The following is a 25,405-nucleotide window of genomic DNA, read 5'->3' on the forward strand; positions in this document are numbered from 1 at the left end:
GGTTTTGGTTTGGGCCAAAGGGGTAGAAGCCCATCGGTTTTGTTGGTTAATTTTTTTGGGGCCAAAATAGCAGATTGGCCTACTTCTCTTACCTTGGGTTTCCCATTGGGCTGGGAAGCTTTTGGTCCAAGCAAATAAAGGAAATGGCCCAATGTTTTGGTCCATTAAGAAACCAGAAAATGTTTTTGCAAATCAGTCCCTAAATTTCTCCTTAACTGTATTGTGGCCCTGGACATTTTCAACTTCTTTCAATTCGGTCCTTAATTTAATTTCAATTAGGTCCCTGAACTTTATTTGTCTTCAATTTTGACCCCAAAACTTTGTTCATTTTTGCAATTAAGTCCCTTCTTCTTTTGACTTCTTAAATGTGGGTTGTTGACATGATTACTTGATTCAAATTCATGCTTATTTTTTAGCCTTTGTGATTATTTGCCAAATAAATTGGTACCCTGACCTTTTTATTGTTTTGAAGCTAATATCTCATGTACTCGATTTCCATTGCAAGGGAGGTAACTTCTATATTCTTGAGTTTATTTTTCCTACGTGCTCCTACGTGTAATGTGAATATGCATGTCTACTTTGCTTTCTTTGCCTTTCTTTAATTCCTTTCATTTTCTTTATTTACTTTTGCTTTTTATTTAAGTTATTCATTATGGGGTATGTGTACACCTCTTGGCTTGTAATAGTTAGGGATTTAATTATTTTATTCCTTTTCCCCCTTTTAGATTGTAGTAGGGTCTCCCTAATGTAATAGATAGGGCTTGGAGGAGCATTCAATGAAGACCTATCGAAGACGTGTGCCTAGCTAGCAAATGTAATAGTTAGGGCTTTAATTGCCTTATGTGTCTTGCCTGCTTAGTTGTTACATGTTAATTTGCTTTATTAGGCTCTTGCATCTAGTCGAGCATGCTAAGTGTTATGTGCTACGTGTTTATAAGTGATTTGCATGTCTACTCGCTTTTCATGGTGTGGATGAATGGAATGGATGAATGTACGTCACCACACTAGTCCAACGCTAGTTGTGGCTTCTTTTATTGTTTCCACTAGTCTAATGCTAGTAGGAATTCGTAGAAAGGGCTAGTCCAACGCTAGACCCAATAGGATTTTTCCTTTGTTTTTCATTAATGCATTATTTGCCTGTTCACTACATATCATGCATTTTTTCCTTAGTTTTATCATCTGGCATGCTCCTCGATTCCCCTTTCCCCTCACTTTAGGTCTTGCATCTCATGCTAGTTAGGGTACATTTGCCTGAAGAGTCCCCTTAAATATGGGATATAGACGAGTGTGGCTTTTTCTAAAGCCTTAGCACGCTTGTATCCTCTCTATAAAAGGGCAAATTGAGTCACGATTTAGGTCTCCCCGTACCCAATATGCATGAATTCCCTAGGCTCATGCATTCTCAATCCACTCTATCATCACATTTTCACTTTTGTCTCATTTGCACACATGCACCTTTTTATCACTTTCACTTGCACACGAACACTTTTTTATCTTCACTTGCACACGAACACTTTTATCTTCACTTGCACACGAACACTTTTATCTTCACTCGCACACGAGTACTTTCATCTTCATTTGCACACCGACACTTTCGCACTTTTTTCTTTAAATTGCATACATGCATTTTTGCCCACTTGCACTTGGAGTATATATATTTGCATTCAAAGACATTTGCACACCTCCACTTATATCGTATTTTTATCAATCTCCCACTTCACAAACTCACATTTTCACATAGCATGCATTCCACTCATTTTTACGTCATTTAGGATTATGTGTGACCTCTCCAAAGGATCATTATTGGGCTTCACAATTAATGTGATTGGCACCACTCAACCTTTGAAGAGAAATTTCCCCCATGTCCCCCTAGGTCTAGGTTTTTGCATTCATATAGACATATCCAACACGCGATACATACCTTGGGTAGAAAAAATAGGAAAAATTGGTTTAAGTCACGCAACTAGCCTTGGCTAGGTCGAAGGGGTGCCTTGGATTTTTATCCTTGCCTTCCCCTTCGTCAAATGTGACCCCCGATCCCTCTTTTTGGTTACGTAGACCCAAAAGTTCTTTAAAAGGGTTTATTTACTTTTTTCATTCAAAAACAAAAAACCATTTTTTGGGTGACTTGGTACACCCTAACCCTATACCAAGTGGCGACTCCATTTTTGATACAAAAAACCCTTTTTGAACTTTATATGGCCAAACCGTCGCATTATCAAGTCCCATGGCCTTTTACTTTTCATTTACACACGTTCACATTCCATTACACCACTCACATCTCACACCACGCACACATCATCACTCATTCACACATTCCATCAAAAAGTGGGGCGCGACAGTTGGCGACTCCACTGGGGACTTCCTAAGTGGGTCCAAGCATTTGGCTTAGCCATTCTTTTCCTTTTTCTACCCTTTTTTATGCATTGCATTTGGATATTAGGGTTGCACTTTCCATTTTTAGGGCCTTTTGCCTCGTGCGCGTATCCAACTATTCCCTCACTCACGTACGTGTGATTGGTTGATTGGATGTATGTTTACTTATTTATCTCGCGCTTGCATTGCATTTGGGGGGGTGTGTCACCTTTAGAGTCTCGCGTGGTTCTCACCCCTTCCCTCAAAATAGGGGAACACTTCATACGTGCACGTTTACTTGTTTTTATCCCATTTTATTTTATTTTTCGTGGGCGTTTCCCACACCGCCTTGTAGGATTAGGATCGATTGCCTTGGGTAGGCGGCTGGTGTGCTCTGCGCCCATAGCGCTACCTAAGGGATCACTCGAGCCACCGACCAAAGGCCCTGGGAGTGATGACCCTTCGCCTTTAGGTCTGAAGGCTTGGGAGCCGAAGCTTTATCGAGTCTAGGCATTAGTGAACCCCAGTCTCATGCATCCATATTAGAATTTTCCTAGGTTAGAGTCAGCCTCACCCTATTTTAAGCACATTAGGCACGAGGGAAGGGGTTCCACCCCTTTTACCTGCTTTATTGTATTTCTTTTCTTAATTGCTTCCAATGTGTTATGTGTACTATCAATTGCACTAACCATTCTTTTGTTTTCTTGGATTGCATTCATATGCCTTAGCAATAAGAGGCCTTATTGGCACTCTTTTAGTGACTTACCCACTAGATAGCTCACATGTTTAAATTTCAGTCTTTGCACTTACTTTTCAATAAGTACATTTCATTTTAGCCCTTTTCCCCCCGTTGCATTATTTATGTCCTTTAGGTCATATTTGTCACATATTTACATCGCTTTAGTAAACTGGCATCATGCATAAACCCTAGAAAGGGAATGCCATTTAGGGGATCCCGCGTTAGGAATGAACCACCCCATGTCTCGGATATATAATCCAAATGAGACTTGCACGTTTACCTTTCTCGTACCATCCGAAGGGGTAGTGCACAAGGTAAGGTAAAGATCCGATCATTTTCATGAAGCAATTTTTGGAATATGAGCATCTAATAATCACTTTTTGGCCATTTTCTCAAAATTGGTAAAATTCCCTTGCGTAAAAGGACATTAATTCGAAGAAAATTCACAAATGATTCCTTCTATTGAGACGATAAATAAATTGAGGCCAAAATTTGATTTTTAGAAGGTCATAGACTAATGCACCTCAATAATTTTGAAATAACCAATGGCTGGACATTTCAACCAGTCCATTTGGCCAATTCATTCAATAAATCATCAATTCATTTGACCAATTTACCCTTGTTAGGGTCATTCCGTCGATTTTGAATAAATCGTCAATTCATTTGACCAATTTACCGTTTTTAGGGTCATTCGGCCGATTTTTGAATAAATCCCTAATTCAATTTCGTTCATTTGACCAATTTACCCATTTTTAGGGTAACCGAGCCGATTTCGAATAAATCAAGTTTTCATTCAATCTATTTGATCAATTTACCCTTTTTAGGGTGATCTGATTAATTTTGGATAAATTTCATTCAATTCATTTGACCCGTTTCCCTTTTTAGGGTAATGCGGTCGATTTTAAATAAATTTCATTCAACCCATTTTGTCCTATTAGGGTTTCATTGTCAAATTCCAAATTGGAAAATCTAGTCGATTTTGAAGAAAACCGTCCATTGCATCCAATCACTTGATCAATTAGGGTTTTTGACCCGTAATTCACTGAGAAATTTTATCAACGAATTCCAATCTCTTCGATAGGAGTTCGTCAAGGTCAAACCCATGCGTTTTGCAAATCAAAGGTGATCAATCTATTCGGACGTTGTCCTCATTTTGACAAATCTCTCGTCACCCCAATTGACCAAATTCTTTCAAAATTATTTTTCACTCCATGAGCTGATTGGATCCATCAGGTATTGTATAGTGCCTGCTCTGGAGGATTGCATTTTCATGCTAGGCCTACCCTTGGCATAAAAGGGTTCTCCCATAGGACATGCATACCGATTTTGCAGTTTTGCCTACTAACTCGGGGTATTTTTCTTTTGTTTCCCCCCTCCCCTGCATTCATAAAAATATTTCAATAAGACGAAAATGTTCTTCTATATCTGATGATAATTTTAATCCAATAAAGTTTGAAGATTACAAGTGTTATTTGATTCTTGGGCGGATCCTACGATGAAAACCCTCTGAGAGATGTTGTAATTGTTTTCCAAAGGGAAATTTTGTATATTTGAAAAGGAAACAAAAAGTGTATATGTGGAGCTCTTTACAAGTTTCTCTCTTCTCACTTGTATCGTAATTGAATGAGAAAATTTGTTTCAAACTTTTTCAGCAATAAACTTTTTGGACAATCATTGTTTTGTGTATATTTATGTACATTTCATTCTTTATTCTTATTCATTGGAGATTTCATGATGAATTTTAAGAAATAAGACTAAATTGGGATTTTTTCAACCTCCGGCCTGAAAATTCATAATAAGAGTGTTCAGAATTAAAAGAGGTCACTCAAAAGGCCCTATGAGATACCTTTCTCCTTCGCTTAATTCCGAAATAAAATCAGTCACATTGATTGATAAATTGTAAATTGGGGCAACTTTTGCTTGAAAATGTTCAAGGTGTCTAATTCGATTCAATCACATCTAAGTGAAAGCAAAAATGGGCATTATTCTTGTTCGTTTTGAAAATTTGGAATGATACTTTGAGCATTTGTTTCACTACCTATACAGATTTTTATCACTTGCTCTCCCATTTGAGCCTATGAAAGAATAATTTCGTTTCAAATAAGAGCCCTAATGATCACCACCCTATATTGGAAAATTTTCAAATATCAAAAAAGTCATGTTGGGATTGGTTTTAATTCAACCGCCGTTAGCATCGAGTCTATCTCACTAATGTGTGTGTTTACTTCAACCGCCGTTAGCATCGAGTCTATCTCACTAACGTGCGTGTTTTCATTTCAACCGCCGTTAGCATCGAGTCTATCTCACTAATGTGCGTGTTTACTTCAACCGCCGTTAGCATCGAGTCTATCTCACTAACGTGCGTGTTTTCATTTCAACCGCCGTTAGCATCGAGTCTATCTCACTAACGTGCGTGTTTACTTCAACCGCCGTTAGCATCGAGTCTATCTCACTAACGTGCGTGTTTTCATTTCAACCGCCGTTAGCATCGAGTCTATCTCACTAACGTGCGTGTTTTACTTCAACCGCCGTTAGCATCGAGTCTATCTCACTAATGTGCGTGTTTTCATCCTACTGCCGTTAGCATCGAGTCTATCTCACTAACGTGCGTGTTTTACTTCAACCGCCGTTAGCATCGAGTCTATCTCACTAATGTGCGTGTTTTCATCCTACTGCCGTTAGCATCGAGTCTATCTCACTAACGTGCGTGTTTTACTTCAACCGCCGTTAGCATCGAGTCTATCTCACTAATGTGCGTGTTTTCATCCTACCGCCGTTAGCATCGAGTCTATCTCACTAACGTGCGTGTTTTATTTCTACTGCCGTTAGCATCGAGTCTATCTCACTAACGTGCGTGTTTTATTTCTACTGCCGTTAGCATCGAGTCTATCTCACTAACGTGCGCGTTTTCATCCTACCGCCGTTAGCATCGAGCCTATCTCACTAATGTGCGTGTTTTCATCCCACCAACACTCCATCTCACTTCAATTCATCTAATTTAAATTTCTGTTCGGGTCTATCCCGTGGGTCTATTCCAATTTTACATTTCTGTTCGGGTCTATCCCGTTTTTACATTCATGTTCGGGTCAGTCCCGTTTTTTTTAGAATTCTTGTTCGTTGGAATCATTTTGCAGCCCAATAACACAGGTAAGTATTTGGTGTCCACTTCTTTGTCTCAAGTTTTTTCAAAACTCAGACAAAGAGGGGCAAACTGTAGACACCAAATTTTGAATAATTTGTATGTGGCATCTACTTCATGATTTTTATTTTAGATCGCTTGCATTTAGTTCATTGTTGTGTGTTTTGCATTTTTTAGTTGTTATTTTATTTTAGTTTTATTCATTTTGCCCTTTTAGTTTGTCTATTTGTTTTTATTTTGTCATTTTAGGTTTTTAATCACTTTTAAGTTTTAGATTTTAGTTTTTAGTTTTTAGTTTTTAGTTTTTAGTTTTTAAGTTTATAGAGTTTTTAGAAAGAAAAGAAAAATCATTTTAGTCATTTTGTTTTTATTCAATGCTTTCTTGAAAGAAAAATGAAAATGCAAAATCATAAAAAGAAATTAAAGAAAAAGAGAAAAATTCAAAAAAAAGTAGGCTTTAGTTGGATTTAAAAAATAAAAAAAAAAGAGAGAAAAAAGGAAAAAGGAAAATTTGTTCACAAAAATATGTTTATTTTTTTAAATTCAATCTTTGGGCACTTTAGTTATTTTTATTAAGTTATTTTGAGGAAAAGAAAATGATGAAAAAATGAAAAATTGGAAATTTTTAAAAATGGCCATTTTTGTTTAGTTTCTTTTGTTTAAAATTATTTTTGTTTTGTTATTATTATTACCTGGTTTGTGTAATTTTGTTATTATTGTTATTTATATTTTATTATTTATATTTTCTGTAATCTTCAAGTTGTTTTCTTAAAAAAAAAAAAAAAAATAGAGCCGCGGCATGCAAACTGCAATTTTTTGCAGTTTGCAAAGGAGGACTTGTGCGGCTCCTTAAGCTGCAAATATGGTGGCAATGTTTTAAGGGTTTAGGAGGGGGGTTGATGATATAAATAGCAAAAAGAAAGGTAGCCGCAACAGGGGATTTTTGAGGGAGCGTTGAACGGCAAGAAGAGAAACGGGAAAACAGCAGAGGAGAAGAGGATAGAGGGAACGGCTAAAAGGAAAACCGAGAACTAGGAGGATTCAGAAGGGAGATTCGGAAGAGAGAAACACAAGCCAAAGAAAAGAGACCTACCGAGGGAAAGTTGGCGGCGGCTTAAGAGATAGAAAGGAACCAGAAAAGAAACAGCTAGGGGTTTGGAGAGGTTGAGAAGGAGTGAAAGAAAGACCGAAAGAGAGAGGGCTGTGAGGAGAGTTTCGGCTGCGAATCAGAGAATGCGAAGGAAGATATCGCCTGCATCAGCGCTGGAGCCTCTCGCAACCCAGAACGTGGATTTCAATTGCCGGAGCCGTGCGATTTCCAGGAGCCTCTACTGTTTCGTTTAGCAGCTTAGGTGTTTTCAGCCCAAAGTTTGGATAGATGAAATGGCTCTACACAAGGCTGCTTAGAGTTTGTTTCGGCAGCAGGTGGGGAGTTGCATAGATCCTTTTAGCTGCTGCATTTTCTTTCCTTTGACAGAAGGCTTTGCCCGCATTCTTATTTGCATGAAGCTCTTCAGTATTTCTGTTTTTTTTTTTTTGCCATTTCCTTGCATGAATGATAGAGTATTGGGAATGATAAGTTTAACAAGAACATGAGGTTGGGTTTTGGTTTGAGATTTTCTTTTGGCATGAAGTTGATGTGAGTTTGGGCTGCAAAATTGCAGCAAAAATTTGCTGGAGTTGCCTTCTTTATGCTAAGTCTTTTAGTTTATTTGGATGTTGAGTTTTGGTGATTTTGTTGTCAAGGTCAAGGTGGTGATGTTTGTTTAAGAGTCTAGCTAAGATGGGATTGGAAAAGTTGCATTAGAATGAACACAAGCTGCAAGAACTTGCGGATGAAAAATGTCGAATCTTTTGCATAAAACTCTCCAACATTTGCATGATTTTGTTTTTCTATGTTTGGGTTTGTTGAATGTTAGATTTGTCTGTCATGTTTCGCATGTTTGGTTGAAAGGATTTTGATCCAATTTATGTTGAGATTGATAGTTGCTTACGAAAAATGAAATTGCGGTAATGTCTTGGCTGCAGAAATGTTTCTGGGTTGCAGAAGTCATTCACGTAGATTGCATGAAAATTTGCATGAAAATACTTTCTAAAAATTACACTTTGGCCCCTCAAGTTTCTTTTTATTCTACTAAGGCCCAAGTAATTGGAACATTTAATCAATTGGATCCCTCATTTTCTGTCTAATTTCATTGTGGCCCAAAATCTGGAAAAATCGAACTAATTTCACTCTTTTGAGTTTAATCCTCTGTTTGCATATTTTATGTGATTTTGTTGGGATAGATTAATTCTTGTTTGCAGGTTATAATTGAGGTTTATTACTTTTATTTGGTTTCATCATGTTGGGTTCAATAAAATAAGTGTGTGGGCTAAGAGTTTTTTTTGTTGTTTGGGTTTAAGAAAGTGGGCTTAGTTCATGATGTTGGGGTTTTGGTTTGGGCCAAAGGGGTAGAAGCCCATCGGTTTTGTTGGTTAATTTTTTTGGGGCCAAAATAGCAGATTGGCCTACTTCTCTTACCTTGGGTTTCCCATTGGGCTGGGAAGCTTTTGGTCCAAGCAAATAAAGGAAATGGCCCAATGTTTTGGTCCATTAAGAAACCAGAAAATGTTTTTGCAAATCAGTCCCTAAATTTCTCCTTAACTGTATTGTGGCCCTGGACATTTTCAACTTCTTTCAATTCGGTCCTTAATTTAATTTCAATTAGGTCCCTGAACTTTATTTGTCTTCAATTTTGACCCCAAAACTTTGTTCATTTTTGCAATTAAGTCCCTTCTTCTTTTGACTTCTTAAATGTGGGTTGTTGACATGATTACTTGATTCAAATTCATGCTTATTTTTTAGCCTTTGTGATTATTTGCCAAATAAATTGGTACCCTGACCTTTTTATTGTTTTGAAGCTAATATCTCATGTACTCGATTTCCATTGCAAGGGAGGTAACTTCTATATTCTTGAGTTTATTTTTCCTACGTGCTCCTACGTGTTATGTGAATATGCATGTCTACTTTGCTTTCTTTGCCTTTCTTTAATTCCATTCATTTTCTTTATTTACTTTTGCTTTTTATTTAAGTTATTCATTATGGGGTATGTGTACACCTCTTGGCTTGTAATAGTTAGGGATTTAATTATTTTATTCCTTTTCCCCATTTTAGATTGTAGTAGGGTCTCCCTAATGTAATAGATAGGGCTTGGAGGAGCATTCAATGAAGACCTATCGAAGACGTGTGCCTAGCTAGCAAATGTAATAGTTAGGGCTTTAATTGCCTTATGTGTCTTGCCTGCTTAGTTGTTACATGTTAATTTGCTTTATTAGGCTCTTGCATCTAGTCGAGCATGCTAAGTGTTATGTGCTACGTGTTTATAAGTGATTTGCATGTCTACTCGCTTTTCATGGTGTGGATGAATGGAATGGATGAATGTACGTCACCACACTAGTCCAACGCTAGTTGTGGCTTCTTTTATTGTTTCCACTAGTCTAATGCTAGTAGGAATTCGTAGAAAGGGCTAGTCCAACGCTAGACCCAATAGGATTTTTCCTTTGTTTTTCATTAATGCATTATTTGCCTGTTCACTACATATCATGCATTTTTTCCTTAGTTTTATCATCTGGCATGCTCCTCGATTCCCCTTTCCCCTCACTTTAGGTCTTGCATCTCATGCTAGTTAGGGTACATTTGCCTGAAGAGTCCCCTTAAATATGGGATATAGACGAGTGTGGCTTTTTCTAAAGCCTTAGCACGCTTGTATCCTCTCTATAAAAGGGCAAATTGAGTCACGATTTAGGTCTCCCCGTACCCAATATGCATGAATTCCCTAGGCTCATGCATTCTCAATCCACTCTATCATCACATTTTCACTTTTGTCTCATTTGCACACATGCACCTTTTTATCACTTTCACTTGCACACGAACACTTTTTTATCTTCACTTGCACACGAACACTTTTATCTTCACTTGCACACGAACACTTTTATCTTCACTCGCACACGAGTACTTTCATCTTCATTTGCACACCGACACTTTCGCACTTTTCTTTAAATTGCATACATGCATTTTTGCCCACTTGCACTTGGAGTATATATATTTGCATTCAAAGACATTTGCACACCTCCACTTATATCGTATTTTTATCAATCTCCCACTTCACAAACTCACATTTTCACATAGCATGCATTCCACTCATTTTTACGTCATTTAGGATTATGTGTGACCTCTCCAAAGGATCATTATTGGGCTTCACAATTAATGTGATTGGCACCACTCAACCTTTGAAGAGAAATTTCCCCCATGTCCCCCTAGGTCTAGGTTTTTGCATTCATATAGACATATCCAACACGCGATACATACCTTGGGTAGAAAAAATAGGAAAAATTGGTTTAAGTCACGCAACTAGCCTTGGCTAGGTCGAAGGGGTGCCTTGGATTTTTATCCTTGCCTTCCCCTTCGTCAAATGTGACCCCCGATCCCTCTTTTTGGTTACGTAGACCCAAAAGTTCTTTAAAAGGGTTTATTTACTTTTTTCATTCAAAAACAAAAAACCATTTTTTGGGTGACTTGGTACACCCTAACCCTATACCAAGTGGCGACTCCATTTTTGATACAAAAAACCCTTTTTGAACTTTATATGGCCAAACCGTCGCATTATCAAGTCCCATGGCCTTTTACTTTTCATTTACACACGTTCACATTCCATTACACCACTCACATCTCACACCACGCACACATCATCACTCATTCACACATTCCATCAAAAAGTGGGGCGCGACACTCCCTGGCTTCACTCTAGCTTTCGGACAGAACCAGGAAATTTTGCAGCCGCGGTTTCTCCTCTTGCTCTCACCCTCTCTCGGACAGCTCAAGGCCGCAACTCACTCCACCCTTTCTCTGGTTTCCTCTCGTCCTCATGGCTTGCTGATTGCAGCTCACTCTCTCTCTCTCCCTGTCGATGATCACGAGGCAGATGGAAAATCTTGTTGTGGTTTTGGGATGTATTGATGCCGAGGAAAAAAAAAATGGAATTGGTGGTGCGAGGTCGAGGTGATATAAACCGGCACTAAGGATAGAAAATACTAGAATGTGAAGTGGAAATGGATTCGGCAGAAATAGAATTGTGATTTTTTTTTATTTTTTTTGATTTTTGATTTTTTGATTTTTTTATTTTTTTAGATTAATTAAAACAAAATTAATAATAATAAAAAGAAATAACAAAACAATTAACATTGGATAAAGAATAAATAAACTAGAAACAACAAAATGCAAATTCCATTTTCCTTTTTTTTCATTTTCATTTTTAAATAATGAAACTAAATCTAAAACAACTAAAACATATTTTTTGAACGCTTTTCTTTTTTCCTTTGAGAAATTCTACGCTAAAATGGCTAAAATAACTAAAACTAAAAGTAAATAAAACTAATTGTGACAAATAAAAATAGAACAAATAAAAAACGAATAGTAAATAAATAAATAATAAAACACCAAAAATTTGGTGTCTACAGGGTTCAATTTCTTTTGATTGGCAAACCGAACATGTATATCCATGATGAATCGTTTTGATATGCCGCTTTGGCTTTTGGCTTGTAAATGTTACATCTCAACGTATATATGTTTGGTTGACATTTGGTTGGATTTCGGATTAACTTGTATTTCAAACAGCAAAAGAAAAATTTGGCTACTCTCGGCCTAGTATCCGGATTCTGACGTGGCCGGTACTGTTCATCATCGGCTTTGATTTTCGTTTTTTTTTATTTTGTGATTTTGACTTGTTTGCGCGCGTTGGTATGTTCTGGAACGTATTAGATCGACGTCAACTGATCCGTTAGTCCTGGCGAGAGCTGGGCAGGCAGTCCGCTAACCCCTTTGGTACGCCTTGGGGGAAAGTGGGGCTGTTACACAAACCATAATCAATGATTCAAAATTTTGAAATAATAAATATGCACCATTGCAATCAATTTATCAAAACAAGAAAAACAACCATTATGCAATCATTCATTTATCCTCAAGTACTTATAATATCAATTAAAAGAGAGATAATTATATCATAATTTCAACTAGTTTAATTCAATTTCTCATCCTCACCCAATTTCACAAGTTAAGTGACTCATATAGCTGATAAGTAGATTCCTAATCCCATGACCATCTTCTTTTCAATCTAAAAGAGGGCTTTATTCATAGATATACAAATACTTATCGTGTAGTGAAGTTGCCTTTTGATGCAAGAATCAGCATTTTTAGATGAAAATCCTCGGTTACTCAACAATTTATATTCTAAGTTGCTTTGCATACTTTTAATTCAATGACCATTTTATGCAAAAGTCGATATTTGTAAATGAAGACTCGGGTAACTAGGCACAAGAACCATTTGAGTAGAACAACTCTTATTCTTCTCTTTTTTCTCTCTTTCTTTTTTGCCTCTTTTTTTAATCGAAAGTAAAGATAATAAATAAACATTCCCTCAAAAAAATAATCATAGGATAAGTATCGCATTTATTGACCACATTTATAACTCAACTATGTAAAATCAAGTAAAGAAGAGAAGAAATTTCATCAAACATGCAAAATTTAGACATAATTTTTCCCACTTTACAAGACATGATTTCCCAAAAATGTAAAAAACCTAATCACATAATAGCTATTTCCAAATTAAAGGAGAAATGAATTCTTATGGCCACATATATTTATTTCAAAAGTAAAAAGAATTTGAATTATTAATGGTGTGGAACACATTGCCCTTTTGGATGAAAATGAAAATTTTTTTAAAATTTTGGGGCAATTTTAAAATTTTGGACAAGTTTTTAAAAAATTTTCGCAGAGTTTCCCTTAATCTGAACGAAACTCCCTTCCATCAAACCCAAATTTGAAAGAATTGAAAGCATAATAAAAATTCCAAACTCAACTCCAATTTTTCCAACTAATTATCAATCACATATATTGTGAGAACTCGCAAATTTTCTTATTTAAATTCTTATTTCGAGCTCATTTAATTATTTATTTGACCAATTGCCCCGAATATTATTTTCTAACCTTTTTAGACCTAATTATATGGATCTATAGCTTAGTTATATTTTTAAAGTGACTTGTTTCACAATTTAATTTTTGGAAGATCGTTAAATGAGAATAGTGAATGCGCGTTTGGAAGCAATAACCGAATTGAGAGTACAATGAGCTTGGAAAATTGGAAGACTTGTACATTAGTCTTGAAATAAGTATTTTCATGTTTAAGTGCTCGAGTATTAGTTAGTTACACTATCGTTATAAGAATTTCTTCGAAATTGCACTTTATCGCGCACAAATGGGAAGTACGCGTTTTCGCGTACGCGATTAATTGAGGGACCTTAGACCATTATTTTGGGACTACTTAGAGTGAATAATAATAATATAAATGAAAGTGCATTAGAGGTTTAGTGCACTAGTGCAACAAACTCGAGAGGAATCGAGCACGAAACACGCGTGTGCGCGCGGGGAGAGAGTTGACTTTTGAGGCCTTTTAACCACACACTTAAGCTTCCTCAAGAAGTTTTTTCATCAGCACACAACTCTCTCTCTCTCTTGCTCAAGACAGCCGAACCAAGGAGGAAGAAAAACAGCTCCAAATTCTTCTCCATTTCACCACTAAATCTTCACCAAATCACACCAAAATTCAACCACACTTTGCTAAGCACTTGGAGAACATCTTAAGCTACAAAAGAGCTTGCTTTCCATGGTTTTTCTTGGGCTAAGGAGGACCGAAAATTTCTGTCTTGATCATCTAAGAAGGTAATGGACGATCAACCCATCAAATCTTGCATTATGGAAGTTATATTGCACGTATAAGCATATATATATTCATGTGGGTAGCTTGATTCATGTTGGAAAATTGATGTGTGGACTCTATGAACTCCCACTTGGATTGGATGGATTGATTTGATGAATGATGATGCTATTAATGTTGGTTTATTGCGTAAATTAGTGGAATAATGTTGGGTTGTTAGTAGAAATTCAAGGAAGGTGCAATGAACAAAAGTGACCATTTTACCCCTGCCATGTTCGTGCACTTTGGTGCGAAATTTTGAGGTTCTAATGACTTGTTTGTGATGTATACATATTATATGGATTGTGTAGAAAGTTTCATTGAAAAATAACGTGATTCGGTTGATCAAATGTAGTGATTTCAAAAGTTTAGCAAAACTGGAAACTGTTCCCGGATTACCCAGGCAGTCCTTTTCTTTCGACCATAACTTTTTACTCCAATGTCAAAATTGAGTGCCGTTTGTGGCACTGAAAACTAGACATTCCCAGATTTCCAACGGTATAAAATACACATCTTGATTCTACATGAGTAATCCGTACCAACCGTTTGAACTTGGCTGCCTTGTTTCGTTAGTTCCCTGGAAGGCAGAACATGAACTACAACTTGTGGCTCAAATATAGACTAGTTGTGAATGGATTTTGAAAATGGTTTCTTCTAAGAAATTGTAGCTTTATGAATTTGTTTTCCAACGCCACCAACCATGTTCAATTCTGAGTTGAATTGAGTGATTTGTGGCCATATTTCGAAACTGACTTCTTGAAGGAAAACCCTCCTTTTGGGCAGAATTGTTACTAAATGTGATTGAGACTTGTTAATTCGAGATTCTTGGTACTAATCACCTACCAAACCTATCTTGGAATGTTTATTAGACATTTTCTACACCAATGAACCATGGTTGAGGAAATTTCCTTGGCCAAATGCTTGAAAACAGAAAAACAGAAGTCCGAGGCAGATTTGCCTTGGAACTTCTTGGGACTTTAGTGGTTTTGTTAACCAACTTCCCATGCGTATTTTTCTATGAAATTTTACAGAGGAGTCACCCTTATATGGTAGTGTAATACTACTAATTTTAGTGCCATTCCGAGTCCGTTTTGATACCTAACCAAAATACCAAAGTTTGAAGTTTAAATCAGGAATTTTGTTTAACAGTTTCGGTTTTTCACCAACTTTGAGCTATCATATCTTGGTGCTCAACACTCCGACTCTTGTTCCATTTGTTTTGTCTTCAACTCGGATTGCAACCCTAATAGAGTTCCAAATTTTAGAGGTTAGTTCAAATCAAGTGAATTTTGCCGAATTTTCAAAGTTGGCCAAAAATCGACCTAAACCTGTCTCAAGTGCCCCAAAACAGAAACTTTGAGCTAAATTTTAAATACTTTCCGTTTGGAATCATGGAAAAGTGCATTCTAGGAACTTTTAGTACTTTGGAAGAAGTTTCCAACGGTACCAAGTTTTCCAATTTTGGACCTACTGAGTGCAAGATCTGATTTTTCTAAATTTGACGCGCAAAGCTGAAATTTACCGATTTCTTAGAAAATGAAATTTTGAGAACTCGTTATTCCTTCTTGATGATAATTGGTCACTTTAAACTCAATTTCATGAAGGAAATCAGTTTTGCTTGTGTTAATAAAACCTCACTTTTGAACCTTTATTTTGAGTGGCTAAGGTTCTTGGTTTGAGGTATTGACTAGTCTAGATGAGTGTAACTCCTTTCTTAATTAATGCGTGATTATGAGTGAAAAATGCTTGTTAATTGCTTCAGGTACTCAAGCGAGTCTTGAAGAGAATCCCGAAGGGGACAACTAAAGATTTTACTCGCTCGAATTACTTTGAATTGGTGAGTATCAAGTGCATGACTTGTCGTGTTTACTTGATTTACCTATTTATATACGTGAATATCACTTGATGAGACGAGTGTATACTTTATCGCACTCACTCTCCTTTACTCGAACTTTACTTGCATTAACTTGGTTTTCAAAGTCGATTTGAGTGAATCTCGTCGACTAAAATATACTTGTTTTCGTGTGCATATCGTGTTGTCGTGCGTGTCGTGCATGTCGTGCGTGTCGTGTTGTCGGGTGGAGTAAACCTCCTCGACTTATGGGGACGCCCAATTCTCTTAGCCAATCTTGCAACTCGAGCCGACATGGGCTTGGTCGAGAAGTTTGATAAATCAAGAGAATAACAAAACACAACTTGATCTTTTGAGATCTTGTTCGGCATACTCGTGGAGTATTGCCCTTTTCGTGCGTGTTCTAAAAATCAAAACTTGATCTCTTGAGATCTCGTTCGGCATACTCGACGAGTATCGCCCTTTTCGTGCGTGTTTGGTTACGGATCCGAGAGGGTGGAATGTTGGCCGGAGGAAGTAATAAGTGAAGTTTCTACAGATATAATACCTACCTGGATGACGGAGTGTCATCACGAGGGGGTACCGGATCGAGTTGTGGCGAAACAAGTGGAAAACAGCTCCTGAGAGCTCCTATATCCTTGAATTGTTTCTGTTTACTTTTCTCGCTCGAATTGTAATTTACTTGAATATTGGGATTGTTACTTGGACAACGTGCTTGCATGTGTTATTTGGGTAACTGATGTATTTTGAACTCATGGTGCAAGACTTGGATATTCGATTATGGAAGTGACTTTTCCTTATTTGACTAGTACAAATTGTTGTATATTGTTAAGCTTGAATCGATTTGTTTCGAGTGCTGGCGAGAATTGGGCAGGCGTTCCCCGGATACCCTTGGGTTCGTCCTTGGGAGAAGTGGGGGCGTCACATATATAATCTCAAGTTTTTTCCTCCACACTTTAAAATGCACATAGTCCTCAATGTGTATAGAAGGAAAAATGAGACAAAGAAAGGAATACTCCCTTACTGACGTGATTGAAGTGTTTACAACCATGAAGTTCACGAACCATTCTTTGTAATTATACAAATACTGCATTTATATCAAAATAGGAAAGTTCATGAGTTTCATTTGTGACCATTAGGAATGAAAAGCTTGAAAAATATACAAAAGTTTGAGTCATACAAAAGTGACAAAGGCATGAAGAATCTTCACGAATAATGGCTTGCCTTTGTCTTGTATTGCACCTTTATAAAATAGACGAGAAACTACTTAAGATACAAAAGGCAACACCTCACTTCCTAAATCTCTATACAGTTAAACTTTTTCACCCAAAATGCCTAGAGTAAGAAGTGTAAAACATAAGACATAAATCTTCATCTAAACACTTATAAAGATCACCATATCATAACAAGATCAAATTACGAGCCACAACGAATCCAAGAAATTACATTATGCACATATTCAATTTCAATTCCTAAATTCCACTAAAATTACTTAATTCTTCAAATATCCAGCATTTATCATACAGGCATGCTCCATATGAACAATGAGTAATAGGAATCCCATTATAACTCCTAAACATCAAAGAAAATGCATCACTTTCAAAACTAGTTTAACTAGTAATTCTCTAAAACTCATAAATTCAAATTTTTCCAAATGTCATCGTCGAATGAATGTAAATATGTAAACATCATCAACAAGTACAATCTAGAAACCCTAGCCGCAATGAGTTCTTACAAGAGGTTCGGCAGGTGATTTTTGAGATGGACGGGGATAGTGCAGCTGGGCCTGATGGTTTTACTGGCAAATTTTTTACCTCCTCCTGGGACATAATTGGTGGGGATGTCTATTGAGCAGTTCAAAGTTTTTTCTGTGGGGAGGAGCTGCCCCGGCAAGTAACTGCTACTTCTATAGTCTTACTGGCCAAGGTTGCACGTCCGAAGAATTTCTCCGAATTTCGTCCGATCAGCTTGTGTAACTTTGATCTCTAAGCTTCCGGCACTTCGGCTTGCTTCCATCCTTCCCAAAATAATCTCTGAGAACCAAAGTAGCTTCATCCAGGGACAGTTAATCTCCGATAATTACTTGTTAGCTCAGGAATTGATTTTGACGATTGGACGGGCTGCAAGGGGAGGTAATGTGGCTTTGAAGCTAGATATGATGAAAGCTTATGATCGAGTTGTGTGGCCTTTTCTGATCAATGTGCTTAAAGCTTTTGGATTCGGAGAGCTATGGATAGATATAGTTTGGAGGCTTATCTCAAATGCCTAGTTTTCAGTGGTTGTAAATGGGTCGTCGTTTGGTTTCTTTAAATCAGCCTGGGGGCTTCGTCAAGGGGATCCTCTATCTCCTGCACTGTTTATCATTGGGGCTAAGGTGTTGTCGAGGTCGCTCAATAATTTACAGTGTCATCGAGGGTTTCAGGGGTTTCGAGTCCCTAAGGGATGTCCCCTAGTGACTCATTTGGGGTATGCGGATGATGTGTTGGTCTTCTCCAGTGCTTCGGTGAAATCGTTGAAACTCGTGAAGCATGTTTTAACTGATTATGAGGCAGTTTCCGAGCAAAGGATCAATGCGAGGAAAAGTTGTTTCTCGGTGCACCCGACAGCCTCTCCTTCCAAGCGATTGGAAATTCAGAGGATAACGGAGTTCTCGTATAAACATTTCCCGATTAAGTACCTCGGATTGCCACTTTATTGTGGACGTCAAAAGAAAGAATTCTTTGGGGGGTTGTGTCAAGCAGTATTACTTTGGGTGCTGTCCTGGCAGAATAGGATGTTGTCTCAGGGTGGAAGGATTGTGTTGTTGAAACATGTCCTCTCTTCTATGCCGACCTACCTTTTGATGGCGGCCTCTCCCCCCAAAGCTATTTTCAAGGAGCTTGAAGGTATGTTCTCCAATTTCCTGTGGGGGTTGACCGAGGGAGGTCCCAAATACCATTGGCTTCGGTGGAAGGATTTGTGTGTTTCGCGAGAAGAAGGGGGGATTGGATTACATCTACTGGAGGATATTCACAGAGCCTTCTCCATCAAGTTATGGTGGAATTTTCGTTCCAATTCATCCTTGTAGGCTTCATTTATGCATGCAAAGTTTTGTTGGGAGATGCATCCTAATCTAGCCTTTACCGATAAAGGTTCAGAGGGGTGAAGAAGGATGGTGAAAGTGCGAGCTATTGCTGAGAGGCACATTGGATGGATTGTTCATTCCGGGAACTCTAACTTTTGGTTTGACAATTGGCTTGGTACGGAGGGACTGGCAGATCGTTTGGATAGCATGTTAGATCACAAGGTGGCGGACTTTGGGCAAAGTGGTTCCTGGGACGTCCGCAGCATTTCACATTGGGTGCCTCTGGATATAGTAACGGAGATTGGCCGAATTGATCCACCTGATGGGCCGCTTCCTGATCTGATAATTTGGAGAACGGAGCAATCGGGCCGTTTTACGCTGAAGTCAGCTTTCTCCTTGGTTCAACATCATTCTGGGTCGTCGCCGCTATTTAAACGCATTTGGCATCAAGTGGTGCCGTTGAGAGTTTCTTTTTCCTTCTGCGCCTGCTGCGGGATCGCCTCCCTTTGGATTGTACTTTATGAAGGTTGGGGATTCATGGACCTTCTCGGTGTGCGTGTTGCCCCTCTCCTAGGATTGAGACTACAGAGCATTTGTTTGGTGCGAGAGTTATGGCACAATTTGTTTGGAGGTTTTTTGGGGCCGCGGTTGGAGTAGGCTGGACGGGGTCTTCGTTCCGCGTCCGTATGGCAGCCTGGGGGGATGGGCGGCATCGAAGTAAGCTCTTGGAGTTTGTCCATCAGGTTCTCCCTTTGTTGATCTGTTGGCATCTATGGAAGGCTCGGAACGCAATGAAATACGAGGGCAAGAGGATTGTGGAGGCACAGGTATGTCAATCTATCTTCTCCGAGCTGCAACAGTTGTTCAGGATCCAATTCCCGGAATTTCGAGCTCCGTCATTGTCATGGATTCGGTTTTATGTGGCCATCTCGACATGGAAAATGGCAGTTTCACATAGGTTGGTTAAATGGTTGTGACCCTCCCTCGGAGTCTAAAACTTAACACGGACGGTTGTTCTAAGGGTAACCCTGGCTTGAGTGGAGGAAGGAGGGTGCTTCGTGATGGGGAGGGGAAGCTGGTGCTGGCATTCTCATGTAGTTTCGGTTTGGCTTCGAGTATGCAGGCTGAGGCCCACACCCTGCTGTTTGGGATCAAGTTGTGTCTCCAAAGGGGGTTTGGTACCTTGGACGTTGAACTGGACTTGGTGGTTTTAGTCCGCATCTTGAATCGATCAGTACATTGCCCATGGGGTATTTACATGGAGGTGCAGCAGTTAATGGGGTTGGCGTCTCATTTTTCTCGGATTCTTCACTGCTATTGTCAGGCTAACCAGGTCGCGGGTACATTGGCAAATGCTGGTTGCCAGCGTGCCCGAGACGACATCTATCTGGCAGTTTCAGATTTGCCCCAATTAGCGAGAGGAGCTCTTTTTCTAGATAGGCTAGGAGTTCCATCTCTCCGCCAGGTTAGAACGATGTGAGGGAGTAGCATTCCTGAGCTATGGCGCTTGTAACCTTGGTTTGCATCTAATAAAACTTCCTTTTTGAAAAAAAAAATGTCATCAACAAGCAAAATTTTGGCTATTTGAATCATCCAATTATGTTTAATAACATTTCAAGACCAATTACCACATTGATCATAATATATGAATATGCATAAAATTGAAACATTGCATAGATCATCACCAATTCCCACATTGATCATATAAACATATTTAGAGATGTCAAATAAGCACAATAGAACTCATAACCATCAACAAACAACATCACAAATTCAACATTTATAGATTGTCAAGAAACTCGGGAAACATGTGAATGGCAAAATTTAAAATACCATGCTAAGTTGAAGAATATCACCTCCAATCGGTAGAGTGATGTTTTATGATGCAAGTGATGCAAAATCCCTACAAAATTTCACGCAAATTGGTCCCCAAATGATCAAATTTTAGATTTGAAAACCTTGAACTCGTGAAGATCAATCCAAAAGTTTAATTGTTTATGGATGCTTTTGATCAATGGAAGATTGTTCTAAAGGATGTTTATTGGGGGATTTAAAACAAGAAAATTGGGTGACAATGGAGATTTAGTGAAGTGGAGTGAGTATAGATGTGACGCCCCCACCTCTCCCCCGGGCGACCCTAGGGTATTAGCGGGACGCCTGCCCAACTTTCGTCAAGACTCACGCACTCGTTCAAGCCTAATATAGAGCCACAAAACAACCATCGGCTTAAATAAGAAGTACTAAGAATATACAAGCCACAACTCTAAGGTTAACAATTATCATGACAAACCACCAACTAAGAGTAACAAAAGTTACAATTTAAGAGTCACTAATTTCATTCAAAAATACTAGCTTCCACTGAATCGCTAGTCTAGATCCTCCAATCCACTTCCAAATCCTGTTAAGGAAAACAAACTTAAAGGGATGAGTGAACGCTCAGTGAGGCCAAGAAAACAGACAAGCGAGCAACACCAATCAATCAAATAATGTGCTTGAAAGCAACTTTAAACATGGCATTTTATTCAAGTGCACAAGTAGGAATTAACACACAAGGAGGATACAGGAGCTCTCAGGAGCTATTTCCACATCCCGATCAAGTTGAGCCGTCTGGGGTTGACCCTCTATCAACCCAAATAATAACACGACCGTAGTGCTCCACTTACTTCCTCTATCCAACATAACACTCACTCGGATCCGGAACCAAACATGTATGAAGTGACAATGCTATTCGAGTATACCTAGCGAGATCTTAAAAGATCAAGTTATAATATTTCCCAAGGTTTACCAAGTTTCTCGACCAAACCCTTGCCGGCTCGAGTTACAAGGTTAACCAATGGGTTGGGGCGCCCCCAGAAGTATATTTGGTCGACGAGACAACGCACCAATCGACTTTGAATCGGTCATAGCACTGAGTCGGGATAAGCGGTACCTCCCACCCGAATAGGACATGATACTTCTAGCCGCTCAGTGCTCACGACTTAAAACATGTTCATGTTCAAGTGCAAGTCATGTATATTCATGTAACAAGTATCATGTAATCAGGAGAGAGAGAGGATGAGGGCGATAAAGTACACCCTCGTCTCGACAAATTCATGTATCATATATAGCACTTGTACACGTATCATTTCAAACACATTAGCATTTAACATACACTTGACACTCACCAAAAGTCAAGGCAAATAAGAGCAAAGTGAGAAGTCAGACGAGCTCTTCGGCATCCTCGTGACCACCTGAGACAAGCACAATCACAAGTACCTAGGTGCTCGACCAAGGTTATAAAGTAAAACATTTCTTGCTACCCACTCTCAAGGTCATAAGTTCGAGTCAAGTTAAAAGAGTTTTTCTCGCTAAATCATTGAAATAATGCTCAAAGAGAGCTCAAAGGTCATTTTTTGATTCAAGCCGTAGTATGTAATCTCAATTCTAAAAGAAAGTACCATTTTTACTTTCGGCACGAAAATCGAGGGAAAAAGGATAGACGGATTTCATCTCTTAAAACTTCAAATCTCATGTCCAAGCTTTTGAACAGAAAGAGCGTTTCATATTTTTCAAACTAATGGAGTCAAAACTCATCCAAAACTCCACTCATATGCATAGGAAATGTCAAGGCTAAAGGTTCCAAGATTCGAGTATAAAACTAGTGAAAATTCTCCAATATTTACTCTAGTCAAAACGCTCCCTTTTAAAAGTTCAAACTCATGTAAATCTAGGGCATAAGAATAGGGTGCCAATAACCAAGGAAGTTAACAACCAAAAAAAAATGCATTAAGGAAGGTTTAATCCTTTGGAAACCAAGATTCAAAATGAAGGTTTAATGTTCAAAAGTGACCTTGTGTCCAACCATGAAATTAAACTTAAAATGAACTACAATCTCAAAGGGAGGTTGAAAGTGTTTAAAAGAGTACTTTGGTTGAAACCAAAAAATTTCTAACTTGGTGCAACACTGCTTGGAAAAAATCGTATCTCGAGTTCCGTAAGTCTAAAAATTGGAAACTTTATACCGTTAGAAACAATATCAATGCACTAAAACTCTCTACAAGACACTTTTCTCAGACTCCAATTCGAAATCATTCAAATTTTAGTTCAAAGTCACTGTTCCAGATAGGACAGAGCAAAACAGGCTTGCAATTTCATCAATGTTTGGAAATTCGGCAAAATTCGTAGAAATGGAATCAACACGTGAAATTTATACCACTAATAGTGTTCTAAATCTAGTTTCAAATAAAATAACCGGAACCCAATTTGGACCTTTCAACATCAAGATACAATGGTTTTAAGAAAACTTAATTTTGGAACCTGTTTACGAAATTTCCAGTTTTGAAGGATTGACAGAGTTTCAAAATCTGACCATAACTAAAGCTACACAACTCAAAATTTAGTGTGATTGGTAGCATTGAAAACTAGATTCAAAAGGCTACAATTCACTAGAAGGAACTGTCTTAAAATTCGTTTTGCAAGATCGGTGAAATTGAGCTACAAACTGCAGCTAGGCTAGTTTCTCGAATGAGAACAGTGAGGAAATTCAGTCATCTTTGCCGGATCACTACGGCTCATAGGAAACGAATTAGGAGGAGCATTTTATACCAACAGAAAGCTCTCGGAGTCTAATTTTGGATGCCATAAATGACACTCGATTTCAACTCCCAGACAAAAAGTTATGACCCAAAACGTGAACACTGGTTGGTGCTCCTGGTTAGAAATTTTTCCAGAATTCATCCTCACTTTAACCCTACTTTGAGACAACCAATTGAAAAGCTTTTTGGAAGATATTCAACACACATAACCACTAACATGTCTCAAACATTATTGCACTAGAATAGCATCAAAATTGAAAATTAACATGAGGGTTTCAACAAGCCAAAATTCGGACAGCATGCACCTCTCATCTTCTAGCTTTCTTTTCTAACTTTCCAACTAAAACTGAACCATATCTTCTCAAAATAAGCATCAAACAAGCAATTAAACATACAAAATCCTCAAGGCCTCTACCTACAAAGCCACCTCAAATCCACTACTTAATGTCAAGGTTCTTGTGAACCCATCAACAACCCAACAACTAACTAACTATAACTAACTACTACTAAGATTTGAGAGGAAAAGTTGAGGTTTCTTTGGATGATTACCTTGCTGCCAAGAAGAAGACTAAACACTAGGGTTTGAGCTCTTAAATCACCAAAGTTTCCTCCTTGTTCAAGTCACCTTCCAAGCTTGCTTGAAGAACCAAAAAAAGAAGCAAATTTGGAGAGTTTTCTTAGAGGAAAATGGAAGACGAGAACTGAAATTTTTGAGGGGAAATGAGGGAGGGGAGTCGGCCAAGTGAGAGGAGAGGAAGAAAGGTTGGTGGTTGTTCGGTGATTTGATGGGGTGTTAGAAGGATTGACATAAAGGTGTTCTTGGTGCCTAGAAGTCAACAACCGATTAGTGAGTAATTAGTGCTCCTAATTGAGCTTAACTTAACTCACACACATCTAATCCCTCAATTAACGTTTCTTAGTCTACTATTAATCATCCTTAATTCTCTAAGATTAATGTACTCTCACATCGCATTTGCCTCAAAAAACGTGCATTCGCGATTTGTCGCAAAACGAATCATAGAAAAATTAAATTCGCTAACGAAACGTTTTAAAAATATAAATGAGACATTGTTCCGTGTAAATGGATTTAAAATGAATGAAATAAATTATTCGGAATAAACGGATAAATAAATAATTAAATAAGCCAGTAAAATAAAATAAAAGTAAGAAAAATTAAAATTCGGGTCCTCACATCCTTTCCCCCTTAAAAGAATTTCGTTCTCGAAATTTATACCTTGATTCAGAAACAACTCTGGATATTTCTTCTGGATCTCCTCTTCTACTTCCCAAGTCGCTTCCTCCACTCCCTGGTTTCTCCATAAAACCTTCACTAGAGGGATTTGCTTGCGTCCTAACTCCTTCATTTTTGGATCTAAAATCTTTACTGGTCTTTCTTCATAGGACAAATTCTCATCAATCTCTACCTCTTCTGGTCGTAACCCATGAGACAGGTCGGGATGATATTTCTTAAGCATGGAGACATGGAAGACATTATGAATCCTGAACAAACTCAAAGGCAATTCCAACTTGTAAGCTACACTCCCTACGCGTTGAATAACCTTATAGGGTCCCACAAATCTCGAATGTAATTTCTTCCCTTTTCCCGTCATTAGACTTGCTTTCAAAGGTGTAATTTTAAGGAATACTTTATCTCCAATCTCGAACTAAAAATCTTTCCTCCGATTATCCGCATAGCTCTTTTGGCGGTTTTGAGCCGTTCGAATCCTCTGACGTATCAGTTTCACCTTCTCATAAGCTTCTTCAACCCAAGGTACAGTAGTCGGCTCCGAAATCTTCTTTTCTCCAACTTCGTCCCAATTAATCGGAGATCGACACTTTCGACCATAAAGAGCTTCCTAAGGAGCCATTTGTATTGAAGAATAAAAACTATTGTT

At 38.2% G+C, this 25,405-nt stretch overlaps 1 protein-coding gene across 1 annotated transcript; it reads right to left on the reverse strand.

Annotated features, from left to right (window-relative positions):
• Positions 1-22,134: 22,134 nt before the first annotated feature.
• LOC113729107 (uncharacterized) lies at positions 22,135-25,120 on the reverse strand. Its single transcript, XM_027253438.1, has 2 exons — positions 24,745-25,120; positions 22,135-22,166 (listed from the first exon to the last, which is right to left on the reverse strand). The coding sequence occupies exons 1-2, from the start codon at positions 25,118-25,120 to the stop codon at positions 22,135-22,137; spliced, it is 408 nt and encodes a 135-aa protein (XP_027109239.1).
• Positions 25,121-25,405: the final 285 nt, after the last annotated feature.

This window comes from Coffea arabica, chromosome 2e (assembly GCF_036785885.1).
Source record: "Coffea arabica cultivar ET-39 chromosome 2e, Coffea Arabica ET-39 HiFi, whole genome shotgun sequence".
Taxonomy (NCBI): domain Eukaryota; kingdom Viridiplantae; phylum Streptophyta; class Magnoliopsida; order Gentianales; family Rubiaceae; genus Coffea; species Coffea arabica.